Source organism: Eurosta solidaginis, chromosome 3 (genome assembly GCF_040869045.1).
Source record: "Eurosta solidaginis isolate ZX-2024a chromosome 3, ASM4086904v1, whole genome shotgun sequence".
Taxonomy (NCBI): Eukaryota; Metazoa; Arthropoda; class Insecta; order Diptera; family Tephritidae; genus Eurosta; species Eurosta solidaginis.
The window spans coordinates 187,679,690-187,696,253 of record NC_090321.1 but is presented as its reverse complement, the minus strand read 5'-3'; the positions used below and the strand labels follow the sequence as shown (position 1 = coordinate 187,696,253).

Genomic DNA, 16,564 nt, shown 5'->3' with positions numbered 1-16,564 from the left:
AAGTGACCACTCTTCTACTAACACTATATTTACGTGCACAATAATATATCGTTGGCTTAATTCACAAAGGTCCTAACCAACTGATTTTTCGAAACTGTGATTTTCGCAGAATTTGGTATGATGTAATTATTTTTTACGATATGTACATACATAGATAGGCAAATCCCAAATGAGATCCACCGCGAACGGAAAATTAATGTGTTAAAACATTATTTCTATCACATCGTATAAAAGGTTAAATATGTGTATGATGGAAATAAAATGGTTTATTGTTTCTCCTTATCCAGGTTAGAGAAATATGAACTCAAAAAAAATAAAAAGCTTTATCGGTTTTGCTAATTTGACTGTTTTATTAACAAAATATAACGCCTTTTCTTTATATAGTAGCATTGTTCAGCCCGGATTAACGTATTTTTTCTTATTTAAAATTGCCTATACGTTTATCTAGCATTGAATAAAAAGTATGAAGCCCACTTGCGGATCGGCAAGTTATCTTTTTAGAGTGAATTAAAAAAATGTGTTAAATATGTATGAGTTTAACACCCAATATCAGGTTAACTTTGAGTTAAAACAAATAAAGGTGTCTAAGTTCGGGTGTAACCGAACATTATATACTCAGCGTGAGCTTCAATTGTACATTTCATTTCAGATAAATTACTTTTCTACATAATACGCCGCACCGCCCGTTTAAAAGAAATGTCTCCCCATTTCCTCTTACAATAAAACTTGATAAGTGAAATAGCATTGATTTAAAACTATTTTTTGTTAAGTTGTAGCTTATTATTGTAGTATAAGACCATTTTAAACTTGTCTTATATCTAAGTTGCCGTGGTCTTTAACCGATTTCGTCCATTTTCCCTAGAAATATTTCGTTCTATAGGTAAAACTTGTGTACCAAATTTTATTAAGATCCGTTAATTTTTCTTCGAGTTATGGCTCCCGAAACATAGAAAATTGCTTAGTCATAAAAGGGGCGGTGCCACGCCCATTTTTTTAAATTTGCTTTTTTCTGTTTATTGTTATAAATCCACTTGGGAATGGAAATACCATTGATATGAAGCTCTTTTTTGCAAAGATATAGCTCATTTTATTCGTCCACGACCCTTTTAAAAATCTTTTATATAGAAGTGGGCGTGGTCCTTAACCGATTTCGTCCATTTTTTGCTAGAAATATTTCGTGCTATGGGGAAAATTTGTGTACCCAATTTTATTACGATCCGTTAATTTTTCTCCGAGTTATGGCTCCCGAAACATAGAAAGTTGCTTAGTCATAAAGGGGCGGTGCCAAGCCCATTTTTTTAAATTTAAAGTTTTTCCTCTTTATTGTTATAAAGCCACTTGGGAAATGAAATACCATTGATATAAAGCTCTTTTTTGCAAAGATAAAGCTTATTTTATTTGTCCACGAATATCAGTCCACACGTCAAATTTCAACATTCTAGGTGTATTATTTAATAAATTATCAGGTTTTTTGTATTTTCCAAAATTGTATATATATAAAAAGTGGGCGTGGTTATCATCCGATTTCACCTATTTTCAATACCAATCTATTCTGGGTCCAGATAAGTAGTGTACCAAATTTGGTGAAGATATCTCAATATTTACTCAAGTTATCGTGCTAACGGAAGGACGGACGGACGGACGGACATGGCTCAATCAAACTTTTTTTTCGATACTGATAATTTTGATATATGGAAGTCTATATCTATCTCGATTCCTTTATATCTGTACAACCAACCGTTATCCAATCAAAGTTAATATACTCTGTGTCCAAAGCACGCTGCTTGGTGTTACGTCATTCATAGTACTTAAAATTCCCTCCATTCCTGGCAAAACTAAAAATTCGAAAACAAACCTGGAAAGACTGGTAAATGGTTTTCCTAAATATGTTTTTTATACTATCGAACCTGTCCCCAAAATTCAACTTGGAGCCTATGTTATCTCATTAGATGCAACTTGTAATGGTTCGAGTTCGTCGATTAGGCACCAGATAACATCGCATAGCTTTTTTGTCTACATATGAGCTTAGAAAACCAATTATATATTCCTGAAATCATTGAATTCGCTTGGAAATAGTTTCGAAGCCGATGAAACAGCCAATCGAACCGAATATCAAACACCCGGAACGAAATTGGTATTAATGATAATAGCGTTATCTATTCTTAAGCCCCTCAAATTTTCAACATCCAGCTCAAAAGTCTTCCATGTTCTTAAAGCTGAATCTTTGCCAAACTGGTTATCTATATTTTCCAAAGTTTTGCAAAAAAAGCTAAGGGCCTCATTCTCTATTACGAAACGAACGTTCGTTTCGCCTCAGACACGAATCGCTAGTGTATCTGCTTTATGTTAAACGATGGCAATATATCATTTGACAATTGATTTCGCCTTCCTGTTTGACATAAAGTAAGAAACGTCAGGGCTGAACGAAAATGATAGAGAATAGATAGATAATTTGGAGGCGAATCGTTCGTCTGAGCTATCGTTCGCAATACAGAGTGAGGCACTAAAAAGAGGTAAAAAATTTGTGAAAAAAGCTTAAAGCTAAATCGCAATTTTTCAATCTAAACGGGGGAAAAAGCCAAATCTAGCTTGAAAAAAGCTATGGTAAATGGCAACAATGCTCATGGCTTTAAAACGTACATATGTATGTACATATATCTTGAGACTTTATCAAAACTTTGTACTGAAGTTGTATAAATATGTTACGCAAAAGAGTATGTCATATTGTCGTGGCATAGTGCCTGTATCATCAGTGACTGCCTTTAGATTAGAAACCCCACATAAAGTATAAAATCACCAAAAAATGGTGTAATGGTTCTTTATTCTTTATTCTCGCATAAAAACCTTCCATACATAAGGTTGATGAACTATAAGAACGGCAACAGAATGAACTTTGTTTGGACTGTGAGAAATTTATAATTTTTACAGAATTTAGTTAAATCCGCTACAAAATAGTTATTTCAGGGAATACGAGGATAACTTCGAGTGACTGACGCATTTTGAAACCAATAGATGAGCCAAAGACCTTCTTCATTTAAAAATATCTTTGATATCAGCAGATCCAATCTCTGACAAAGAGTCCATGAAATGCTTATTCAGATGTGCCATATTGTACTGACCTGATTGGGACATCTTCTCTCGAAGCAGTACTTCTTCCCAACTGCTTCGAGAGAAATCACGAGTTGACATTCATCTAAGCTTCTCGTGAGCTACCAATCGACGATCAAAGATGAGGCAATTCAGACTAATTAGAAATCTAGTTCGATTCTTATTTTTACGGGATATGGTTTGTCTGGACATCTCACTTGTGTGTTTCAATGTACATCTGATATTAGCTTTCATGATGAAAACAGACTTGAGCCAGTTTTTTCACCCAACTAGAGAATAAACAATGCCGCTCTAGTGGTTTAACTGAGGCAATTCATTAGCCTTCGTTTCCTTCTGTGGCCTGTGCGTCACATCATCGCTACGACGTAGCAAACGACCGCTTGCAGGGTCTAAAGTAGAAAAGTCGTCGGACTCGTGCCATTCTGAGATTCTCATTAAAAATGGAGAGAGGGTTTGTGTAGCATAGTTTTCGAGTATGATCCAGAGCAGCTCAATGCTGCATCCAGTCTAACTGCAATACAACTTGAATGAAGTTTGCTTTAGAGATCTATCAAAAGAAAATTTGTTACAACTTTAAGAGCTGTTGAATAATATCCCATTGCAACGGAAATCTGGATTCTGGTAACCGTACAGATTATCCTGTTTAATTCGATAGGCAGTTATATTCTTCCTGGTTGCATCCTCGACATGTTTGTTCCAGTCCAGCTTAGTGTTCAAGATAATGCCGACGTGTTTAAGCACCTTTGAAAGTTTGAGCCTCTCTCAAATCTAGGAGACTTGGCCTGAAATATGGTAGATTAATCTTGTTAAACAAATACTTCCTTTGTTGGAGTTGTAAGCAGCGTTCTTTCTCTTGCATCAACCGCATGCTAGAAAGCCTTCGAGCTAACTTAAATGTTAAATAATATTTAATCCGCTTTTAGAGAGATAGAGCTTTCCTCGCCTCTTGAAAACGCTGCGAAAAGGACGAAGGCACACCGCTTTAAAATCAAATGTAACGAGAGGAATGTGTGAATGCTGCAGTAAGTTGAAAAAGGAAGCCAAACAAACAAATTTCGCGAAGGAGGAATAGTTGCAACCCTGAGGGACTTCTCATAGAAAACGGTGGGCTGGTGACCCATTTCTGAAAAGTGCACATATAATGGAAGAAACAGTATCTGCCCTCTAAGCCAAATGCATCAAAGAAACATCCAGGGATAATGCTGATCACGAGCTCTCAATCTAATGTGGCGTTGGCTGCGGAGATATCCAAATATGGCGGTAAACAGCGATAACTGTCGGAATGAGTCTTCCAACGTGGATTGGAGAGTCTTCTCAAGGATCCAAACAAATATCGGTTCAACGGATGTACTGTTTTCCAAGTAAAAGTCTCTGATATTAATAAAACTGTGAAGTATATTGTTGGCGCAACAGAGGGAAGCGATAATTTCATCTTCGTTGAGAACAAGATTGATCACGCATTGATATTTCGTATGCCACATGTAGGCTGCTTATAAAATAATACACCTAACTTGTTCAAAATAGGATCGGAAGTGTTCTCGAAATATTTACCTTCTCAAGAGAGAAGACATACGATGCCCCGATAATGGTGGCTCATTAACGTGTCTTTTTTTTTTTTTTGGTTAAAATTTTTCAATAAAATAATCAAATGCTGAAAATACGAAGAACTTGCCACACCAGTTTCAAGGGTAAATGCTAGATTTTGAAGTACGAGCATAGCATTAAACAAAATGTATGTTTTCGTAATTATGACATAGGCCGATGGTATGTGCCAACTTTTTTATTCGCCATTATGTGAATATCGCAAATCAAAGAAAACAAAGTTTACATTGTGCGAACACTAATCTTAGTTTGAAAAAATAAATAAATAAAAACCCAAGAAACCATGGCAATGAATGGGCTGCTTTGTGTTGGCGACAGTTACGTTAGCCGCAATGCCGTACCATAAAATGTAAATGTGGTAAAAAAATATTTAATAAAACAATTTGTATATGATTCTGTACTACATAAATAAACATAAAGATAATTTTATAGGTGCAGTGTGGTGCACGAGCAAAAAAGGGGAGGTAAAAACATGCATTAGGTAACCCAAAACTCAAACTCATTAAAGTTGTGTACAAATATCGGATGCGCGTAGGTACTCGTTGGCTGTGGGCATGAACGTGCTTTGGTAGTTGTTGTTGTTGCTGCTGCGGCAAGCCACAAAGCCATAAAAAAAAACGGATTATCTTACACCTGTTTTTTTATGGATTAGTTGAGGACGACTGAAGATGCTTTCGGCTGCTGTTGAATTCGATAAAATCGCCAAGCATTGATGGCGCTCTACAAAGGCGTTTGATGCAAGGCACACTCGAGCTGTCAAATTCAAATGCGGCGCTACTTTTTGGCTTAAGCAAATAAGACTTGAGCAAATAATACAAGATTATGAAAAAATTTAATTATGCTTATTTATATAACAATAATAATAAGAAATGTTTTTATGTGAGCGTTTAGTGTGGCTGCTTGGGTTTAGGATTTTGGAGCATAATGTAGAATTATTTAATAGACACAGAATCAGCATCTGGAATAAAAAAGTTACCGAACAGAAGCAGCAACAACAACCACTTCTAATGGAATTATACTATTGCGACAACTTCCCTGTAGGTGAAACCTCTAGTGCGCTTCTAGTCTATTGGCACCCTTACTAGTTCGCCCTACATCAAGGCGCGAACGTGCCTATTCGTAATGCTGCACAATTAGCAACATAAAACTACCGATGTTGTTCGATTCAGCCTCCAGCTCTTACGGCTGCGCCCCACACCTCAATCTTTGTAGTTGGCAGAGGAGTAATGCCGAGCATCAGTCCCTTCGTAAATCTCTCCGCTTCATTTACGGCACAAGATCATCAGTTTCTGGTCCATAACGCCATGTGCACTGCAACTTAAGCCCTCTTACGGATGTTTTTCCCCCGAAATCGGCCACGGAAACAATCCGTTAAGCCATCAAGTTATAACTATCTGATCTGGCGATAACGGCCACCTCCCCAGCGACTTACGAAATCCGGATGATGGTAGTGCATAGAAACGCCCCAATCAGAGTCGGGGGAAGATGATGTAGCTCGCCAGATATCTCATTTGTTAGCTCAAAACCCATAAGCTGCGATGACTCGCGATATTTAATCAGCTCCGTTCAACGAAATTTCATTAACTATAAAAAATCGAACTGGAATGAGTTCAAGAAACTAACGGAGGAAACTTGATTCGCTCTCAAACAACAACAAAAATACTCCGTATTATTCTAACTTTGCGATGTGTCAGTGACCTCTACTATGAGAAACCCTAATCCTCAATACCAAATCTGTTACACCAAATAAATGTGTAACTGTTGAGTTTTTTAAATATACTTTTTTTAATTTAATAATAACCTACATTTCATTTCAAATCCTTAACAGCCCATTACTCACACTCTAAGCTATAATTAACACTCTGCACCAAACAAAAAAAAAAAAAAACAAATACCAATGAAAATCCCAAAAGATATTACATTTATAATTTCACTTTGTGCTTAGACAAATAAATATATACATTTTCATGTAAATTACTAGTTTCATATTTATGCATCGACCGCACAATGGAAATGCATATTAAGCGGCCGCCAAAAAAAAAACGAAAAAGAACACCCCACTGTGCGTAATGTAGAAGTGAGTGAGTGCAAATGCAACTCGAGTTTACGATTGTGGCTGTAATGCGATGAGAATTGCTCGTATTTCATGTGACGACTGTTGACAATCATCTATCTGAGTTACATAGCAACAAAGCATTGGCAACTCAACAGGGGTAGAAATGCATACTCAAATTTCGGGAGGTGCAAACACATTTGCATGATCGCATCAAACACACGCACCGTACATAGATACTAAGTGGAAAGTGTGATGTTAGATGCAATAAATTAAATAAATTTGAATGAGATCATAATGTGGTTGTATGTACATTTGAAAAAAAATAAAAAAACAATAATAATTTTTCCATAAATAAGCACCTTTTTCAATTCATTTAAAACACTTACAGATATTCTATGGGCAAAAATATTTCAAAGTTTAATACAAATGAGTTTTTTCTTACCTTGTTTAATTTCTTTTTTTTTCAGTTACCAATGTAAAAATTCTTGTGAACATTCACAGCTGTACTCGTTAACAAATATGGATGCTGGCAGTGTTGTTAGCGAGCCGATATCAGCGCAGCATCGCGCTTTTGCTAAACAAAAGTCTGCATCAATGGTGAGTAGAAGAATCATCATATATATTATTTCTTATTATTATATTATTAATTGCTGTTTTTATGTACGGGTCCCTTTTTCTTATTTGGAATCCAAATCTATAAATAAAGTTTTGGTTGTAAAGATGGAGATTCGGGCTAGTGGTGGACGATATGGCTATTTTTAGCTATCAGTGAAAATAGATATGGCTATTTTTGAATCACGGCTATTTTTTATAGCTATAGCGATTTCAACAAGCGATTCGATACAGAAGATATGATGAGCGATTTTGAGCTATCGGTGAATATAGATATGGCTATTTTTTACAGCTATGGCGATCGCTTTCATTTATCTTTGATAAGCGAATCTGAAATTATGTGTATACTTGGATATAAAAAATGAATGTTTAAGTTTGTTTATCGGAGTAGATTCAATGTTATGCATTAATTTAATTTTAATTATATGAACCAAAATTGGAATAAAAAGACAAAAATATGTACCTTTTATTGTAAACTGAAATTCTAGTTTTCTGAGATGTTATGATATTATTAACAATCGCTATTGGCGATATTCTGCCAGAGCTGATTGTCATTCAAAAGAATCGAATGAAGGAAAATCACCAATCACTGATATATTTCAATTGCAATAGCTATAGCTATTAGCGATTTGTCAATAGCGGCGATGCAATCACCAATAGCGAAATATCGTTCCATCACTAATTCGGGCTATTAGCGAGTTTTGGGCAATTTTGGTCGTAGTGCTTTTGTTTAGCTATATTTTATTAAAATAATTTTTTAAAAATAAACGATTGTGAGCACACAAATAAGTCTATTTGTACTATGGCACTATTGTGAATATTTGCACTGCATTACGGGCAGTTGCTATTGTACGCTAGATGGCAGCGCAAGCTGTAAAGTTTTAACTGATTGCCGGCAGTTGCTACTATACGCTAGATGGCAGCGCCAGCTGTAAGTTAATAGAACAGCTGATATCTGTTGACGTTTTAGTACCTGGGCGACCGAGCTTTGCTCGGCAATCTTCGAGTATGCCGCATAACATACTTTGTTCTACATGTCATCATTAATTAAACTCAATTTTTTTAATTTGTACACATATTACATACTTTTACTTACCAATATTTGATTTCCTTAAATATATATTTCAAAAACATATCAAACACTAACCGCAAAATGAACTGGAATGAAAAATATGAAATGGGTAAATCCAGCCTATAGTATAAGGGATTGTTATGACAATTAGTGAAATCGAGAACTAAGTTATTTAGGTCGAGTATCTTCTTGCGCCGAATTATTAATTTCACAATTTTATTACGTTCCAAAAACTTGTAAATTTCACGAGTGACAGCTATCACTTAGTTTAATTAAATGTCAACTTACTTCGTTACGCGCCATCTTTTGGTAAGTAGTTAAATGGTTAGATGTCGTTTTCAAATTGAACAAATGCCTCTAGTGTTCAACGGCAGCAAATTACCATGGTGAGATATTTTTTTGCTATGGTGAGAAATCTTTCTAACAGTAATCTGTGAGAAATTGCAATTATTCATTTCATATTTGCCAAAAATATACATATAAATATATTTTGCTAGAATTTGAAATGGTGCCTTGATATTGCATTTAAATTTTATTAGCGTAAATAGAGTACTATTTCGTCTAACTATCCAACCCTAAATAGCAACGCTACTCAAAAATGTCCTTATTGTAATGCGGAGTGAAATACCTATCGTTTGATACCCATATTGGCATATCTCATGCAATTTTTTTTTAATTTCGAATAGGCGGCAACTCTAAATGGCAACCCTACTCAGAAATGTCCCTATTACAATGCGGAGTGAAATACCTTTCGTTTGATACCCATATCGGCATATCTCATGCAATTTTTTTTTTAATTTCGAACAGGTGGCAACCCTAAATGGAAACCCTACTCAAAAATATTCCTATTGTAATGCGGAGTGAAATACCTTTCGTTTGATACCCATATCGGCATATCTCATGCAATTTTTTTTTAATTTCGAATAGGTGGCAACCCTATTCAACAACGTCCCTGTTGTAATGCGGAGTGAAATACCTTTCGTTTGGTACCCATATCGGCATATCACATGCAATTTTTTTAAATTTCGAATAGGTGGCAACCTTGTGAAACATTCTGAGTGGCAACACCTAGGTAGAAAGTCTTAGAAGGTGATACATTATCTCTGTGCAAAATTTCATTTAAATCGGTTGAGCCGTTCCCGAGATCGTTCGGCTATACAAACATACAAATATACGAATATACAAGAACTGCTCGTTTAAAGTTATAAGAGACTTTTATATTGGTTGCGCAAGATGCGCACGGGTCAGGCTCGTTGATATTAACAATAAATACATATTTATAATTATGGCTGAACTCAGCCTGGTTGTTAATGTTATCTGATCTGAAACTAATTCACTATAGCTAATTTTAGGAGAGGAATCTACCAATCGGTAGAAAACTCTTTAGTTTGCGAAATATTTGTTGGCAGCCGTTCGAGAAAAAGCAATTTATAAATTTTCTGTTGATAACCAGGGTTATCGATGTGTTATAGGATATGTTATCAACAAGTTTTAAATTTGCTATCGAAAATTTATCGATTTGTTATCAGAGTGTTACCAAATAGTAATCGAGTTTGTTATCAAAAAGTTATAAACTTGTTGTCATAAAGTTATCGATTTGTTTTAAAAAAAGTATCACTATGTTACCGAAAAGTTGTCGATTTATTATCGTAATGCTATCGACGTTTTATCGAAAGTTTACCGGTTGGTTTTCAAAAAGGTATCAATTTTATATCGAGATGTTATCGGTTTCTAATTAGAGTGTTGCAAATTTGTCATTGGCGTGCTATCGATTTGTTGTCGACGACTCATCGCTTTGTTATGAAACAGATGCCGTTAAAACTTCAATATAAAATCATTGACACATCAAGCCGACAAGAAACCAATAAAAATCCGATGAATCGGCGATACCAAGGCGAAAACAAAACAAGAACTTGTCGGTGTCGATTGCTACCGATAAACCGCCAACGAAGCTATTCTCATAAAGCTGGAAACTATTTGGTTCCGGTAGAGTTGCCCCTGTTTTGAGTTAACTTCAACTTCTGGGCGAGCTCTAGTCAACTTAAAAATATTTGTTTTCTTACGCACACCTGTATGATAACACACCGAACTTGACGAGTACTTCGTAGTTACGATTTTTTTTTAAGAAATTGATTCATACACAAAAAACAAGTTCGAAGTAGGACTCATCCCAATATATGTTTTTTTTATTATTGTGTTTAAAAGTTAAAAACAATAAAGTACTGGCGTGGACTTCCTGCTTAAAAGCGACACACAGATACACAAAGTGGTGGCAGATGTGGTAAGGTGACACATGTATTTTGGTGCCCTGAATCGGAATGGGTTATCGGATTTGCCAAGCGGATCCCAGTCTGACCTTTACCTCAAAAAACGCTCTATTCGAACGCTATATCCGAAAAGCCGAGAAACTACTTGGTCTTGCAGGACCCAGTTCGGCCTTTACCTTAAAAAATTCCAAAACGCGAAGGTCAGCACAAATTTTTTAACTGAAAGGTTTGAACACAATTGTAACCTAACTTATGTTAATTTTACAACCATTACGTTGACGTTCCCCATTGATGAAATCCTTTTTGCTAAGATAATTTTTTTTCTGCCGCTTCAGCGATAAAAGAGTTTGGATACTTGCTCCCTAAAAATATCGTTATAAAACTAAGCATAAGAAAATATTGATATACACTAGAAAACATTTCTATATTGTATCGTATCGAATTTGATATGACCTAGACCCCCTTTATACCAACATCTTTAACAACAATGTCTTTCTGGTCCAGCCTTGTTAAAAGTGATAGTTTCTTGCGGCATACGTCAAAGGAGTATGCCGGCTTTTCTGTAAGGTCTAGTACTTTTTGGACCAACAGTGGGTTCAATTCCCGGGCAAAGCAACATCTAAAATTTATAAACAAGTTTTAAAATCTCTTCAGAGGTTATGGCGTTTTGTATTGTTTTTTTTTTTTTATGCCCACAAAAAAAAGTTGTCAGTAGCCCTTCAATTGGTTGCAGTTGAATCTAGCTAGAATCAGCTTGCAAAACTTTTAAATTACCTTCTTTTAAAAGTGGGCGGTGTCACGCCGATTGTCCAAAATTTTACTAATTTTCTTTTCTGCGTCATAAGGCCTATCCACCTACCAAGTTTCATCGCTGTATCCGTCTTTGGTAATGAATTATCGCACTTTTTCGGTTTTTCGAAATTTTCGATATCGAAAAAGTGGGCGTGGCTATAGTCCGATTTCGTTTATTTTAAATAGCGATCTGAGATGAGTGCCCAGGAACTTACATACCAAATTTCATTAAGATACCTCAAATTTACTGAAGTTATCGTGTCTACGGACGGACGGACGGACATGGCTAAACGCATTTCCTTTTTCGCCGAGATCATTTTGATATATAGAAGTCTATATCTATCTCGATTAGTTTATGCCGTTATGGGGTACTGTTATGCGAACAAAATTAATATACTCTGTGAGCTCTGCTTAGCTGAGTATAAAAATTAATAGGTTAACAAAAAAAAGCAATTGTAAGTTTTCTGTCACTGGTTGTATATCTGCTTTATCGCAGGGTGCTACCCTCTCAACTACGCCGCTCGAAAAAAATATTTAATCATTTGGAAAACGAGTCTTCTTTGTCCATTTCAAAAGCCTCTTCTGCCAGAATAATCATCAACAGACTATTAATGTGTCCTCTTGGAATGTACCCAGTACAAGAGTTTTATTATTCTTAACCAAATATTTGAAACCAGTCTTGATTACAAATAGTTTTTGTATGGTTGAAGCCACAGCTAAGTCGTTAATTACAATTATTTCAAATATTTCTGCACAATTCGTCTATTACGGAGAGATGATCATTAGATTGTTTAATTAATTTGTTGTTGTATTATTGCCAGTAATAAAAATTTTATATAATACCATTGAACAAAGAAAGTTTTGCGTTTTATTATTGTTATTTTTATTTAAATAGGTTTCGCTTTCTTAAACACGTTTCCAATGTTAAATCATGATAAATATACATTTAATCTTTAATTTATTTGCTGCATCCCACATGCCACGTCAAGAGCATCGTGCAACTTTTCAATGCTCGAATGCTCAAGTGAATTAATAAAATAAAAATGCATCGCTTAGATAAACGAATAAAACGATTGTGTGAATTTATGACCAAACGACTGAAAGCGAGAAATTGTAAAAAAACAGATTGTAGGCGTACTTAGTAGTGTCTTCTAACTACATATATACACATATACGAGCATTTAGAGGCGGCTCCGTCCACTAAAACATTTAGATGTTATTTATATAAAAAAAAAATAGATGTAAGGCGCGATAACCTCGGAAGAGATCTAAGACCGAGCTTCTCTTCCAATTTGCTTCGTGCTCCTTTTGATTTTCCTTACAAATTGGCCGGACGGGGTCTACATGTTTTATGCCGACTCCGAGCGGCATCTGCAAGGCAGATGAGTTTTCACTGAGAGCTTTTCATGGCAGAAATACACCCGGAGCGCTTGCCAAACACTGCCGAGGGGTGACCCCGCTTAGAAAAATTTTCTACTAATTGAAAAACCATATTTCTAAAATTTTGATGTTGCTTTGCCCGGGGTGTGAACCCAGGGAATACGGTGTGGTAGGCGGAGCACGCTACCATCACACCACGCTGGCCGCAAAAATTATTACGAAACTGTTTCGAAATAGACCAATTTAAAAATAACCCGCATTTTTATTTTGCGATAATCCCTATCCTTGTCTACTTACTATAGATATGATATCAGAAACGTCTCGAAATTATTTTGAAAGAGTGAATATAATGCTGGAATTATCCGAAGGGAGCTCCGAAATTATTCTGACTTCATTCCGAAGACAATGCCTAAGTGATATACAGATAGAAATGATTCAAAAACAATCCTGAATTGATCCAGGGATAACCGCCATATTGTCTCGATTTGATCCGGAAACAGCCTGAAAAAACTTCAGAATGCTTCCGAAATAATCCCACACGAAAAGGCCATAAACAGGCCCTCATAGTTATCCACAAAAAGTCGGCAAAGTTCTATGTGGATAAATGCCCGGCACACCCCGTTGCCAGTGTCAAATACCCGGAATTCGAAGTTGATAAAAGCCAGGGAAAAGCGTGTCACTCTGGCACGTCTCCAATATGAATACTGTGTTACTTATCAAGAATCAAATCTGGCATATGCAATGTTTTTCCTGCATGTAATGTGTCTCCATATGAGGCCAACCATCTTTTTAATTGCAATGTAAAACTAACGCCTCTAACACCCATGTCTCTATGGTCCAACCTGATGACAGTTTGTGGGTGATCCTACCTATTGGGTGAGGAGAATTACGGCTACAACAACAACAATCCCGAAACCATCTCGAAATTATCCTAAAAACCTTCCGGTATTACTTCCAGAATAATAATCAGGAGCATTTTCCAAACTATCTCCTATCTGTTCAGAAATGATCTTGAAACTATACCCAGATTGATTCGAAAATAGTTTCAATGTGATCCCGTAAATTATTCGAAATTATCTAGGTTAGGTTAGGTTGAACTGACCGGTCTATGAAGACCTCACATAGACTGAATGAGTCCGTAGTGTAACCAGAAGTTTGTTTTAACAATCAAACTGAAAAAACCTATCAAAAACCAGGACCTATGTTATAAAATAACTCCGTCCTCTTGGCAAATGCTAGAAGCTTCCTAGTACTTAAGCCACTTGCTGCTTCTAGATCTGACAGCTGTATCACTCCTAATAGCTGGAGTCTGGCAAGCGCAGGGCACGAGCACAGAACGGGCTCGATCGTTTCCTCCTCCAGCCCGCACTTCCTACATCTGCTATCACTGACCAAGCCTAATTTAAAGGCATGTGACGCCAGAAAGCAGTGTCCAGTCAGAATACCCGTCATGAGTCTACAGTCCTCTCTTTTTAATGGTAGAAGCAACTTTGTTGTTATCTAGAAGCGATCCCAAAATGATACAGAGGTAGTTCTGAAAATATCATGATATAATTGCGATATTATTGTCAAAACAATCCGGAAATCAACCTTAATAATCCTAAAATGTTACCATAACAGCCTCGAGGTAAGATGCCGGTGGCTCAATTTTTTCAAAATTGTTTTGATCTATAACTTTATGGCCTGACATATATTTACGCCAGGGACCCGTTTAATTAGTTATTTTTGTTTTTTGACTCGAAAAAGTATGGGCAAACAAAAGCCAACAAATAAATGTAAAATCCGGACTTTTGTTTTTAAAATATGAAAATAAAAATTAAAAAATAACTATTATTTTTTTAAAGCCAGAATAAAAATCCAGACCTATCAACTCGAGAACTATAAGTATCACAAAATTTCTCCAAGGTTGGATAATGATTGTAGAATTATGTTGGATATCAACTTGAGTACCTTATATTTCTCAAATGCTGGAGAAATTTATATAACTAAAAGGCTGGAAAAATATCTAGCAACATTTTTTGATCAAAAACTCTAATAAGTAACAAATTTGTACACAACTAACCACTTACTCTTTCACCAACGACTTACATTTTCACACCTTCAAAGAAAAAAACTGTCGAAAGCAATTATGAAGCATAAAATTGACTTGACCCCAAGATTGGTGTAGCCACCAAAAAAAATCTTGATAAACCGGAAGTGCGAAAACAAATAAAATTCGACATCGTCATTATAAAAATGGTTAGACAAGGAAAAATTGTGGAACGAATTTATTTAAATCGACTTCCTGTAAAATTCATTTCCTTTGTTACCCTTTTGAACAATGCAAATATTAATTGTCTGCAAGTAAAATGTGAAATTTTCTTAACAACTCCAAGCTACCCTCTCCCTTGAAATGCTCTTGAAGCTATAAAAAACAACCCCAACCTTCAGAATATTTTCTTAAGGAAGTAATAAAGCTTCAATTACTTATGAAATTGAGAACACATTTTAAAAACTTTGCGTAATTTAATGGAAAACAAGTTTATAAATATGTAAATTATAGCCAAGAAGTAAACGTTGTGTTAGTAAACCTTGTAGGGAAAATCTCTAATTTAAAAGTAGTGCGCTTCTAGTGCATTTCGAACTACTACTAGTTCGCCATCTATCTCTTTTACATGCTTTCGACTGGCGAGTTTAACACAACGATGTCCTAGGCGGTAGAAATTATCCCCGCAACACTGCCTTTTCACTAGTTACGAATAAGATAAAAATTTCCACTTTAGAACTAGTTCTTTATTGGCGCTTTTGCGACAGTTCTGGATTAGTGTAAAAATTTACAGCTCGAATCTAGTTCTTTTCCGGGTACTATTTCGTTGGCTCCGAACCGGACCGAAATTCTACATGTTGCTTGTCGTATGATATTTCCCACTTTTTCGGTAGTTCCGAACTGCTGGGAAAGTGTGGGTAAAAAAGCTGGCAGCAATTGTTTGTTGGTGCCCTATTTCGCAAATTTTATGTTAAATATGGAATATAAAAATCCAAACTACCGATTTTATAAATAAATAAATGTAAGGCGCGATAACCTCCGAAGAGATCTAAGGCCGAGCTTCTCTTCCAATTTGCGTCGTGCTCCTCTTGATTTTCCCTACAAATTGGCCGGACGGGCCCTACATGTTTTAAGCCGACTCCGACGGCATCTGCAAGGCAGATGGGTTTTCACTGAGAGCTTTTCATGGCAGAAATACACCCGGAGCGCTTGCCAAACACTGCCGAGGGGCGACCCCGCTTAGAAAAATTGTCTTCTAATTTATAAACCTTATTTCTATAATTTTGATGTTGCTTTGCCCGGGGTGCGAACCCAGGGGATACGGTGTGGTAGGCGGAGCACGCTACCATCACACCATGGTGGCCGCCATTTTTAACTGGAGAAAATCTAGCTGCTAACACCCTAGTACTTATTTGGCACTTAAGGTCTAGTTCAAAACTAGAAATTTGTATCACTAGTTACAGACTTCCCTTCAGGGAATTTACAAATATACATATTTTCATTCATAATATAAGGGTTGCAAAGAAAATGAAAATGTTTATGAAGGTTGCTAAATTTGTTTCAGAAAATGCATAAGAATTGTTGACAAAAGTAGCAAGAAAGCAACTAAGGATGGAACTGATTTTTGTTCTTGATTTTCTGAATATATT

General features: G+C 36.0%; 2 protein-coding genes across 2 annotated transcripts in view; both read left to right on the top strand.

Moving 5' to 3' along the window:
• The first annotated feature begins 6,813 nt into the window (after positions 1-6,813).
• Positions 6,814-16,564, top strand: part of sprt (PDZ domain-containing protein sprite) — a 63,204-nt gene continuing 53,453 nt past the window's right edge. Inside the window, exons 1-2 of the mRNA XM_067774290.1 lie at positions 6,814-7,068; positions 7,234-7,363. Of these exons, the coding sequence (XP_067630391.1) occupies positions 7,061-7,068; positions 7,234-7,363 (138 nt within the window). The 5' untranslated portion in view covers positions 6,814-7,060. The remainder of the gene's footprint in view (positions 7,069-7,233; positions 7,364-16,564) is intronic.
• Positions 7,235-16,564, top strand: part of LOC137244788 (persulfide dioxygenase ETHE1, mitochondrial) — a 57,261-nt gene continuing 47,931 nt past the window's right edge. Inside the window, exon 1 of the mRNA XM_067774296.1 lies at positions 7,235-7,363. The gene's annotated coding sequence lies outside the window, so the exon portion shown is untranslated. The remainder of the gene's footprint in view (positions 7,364-16,564) is intronic.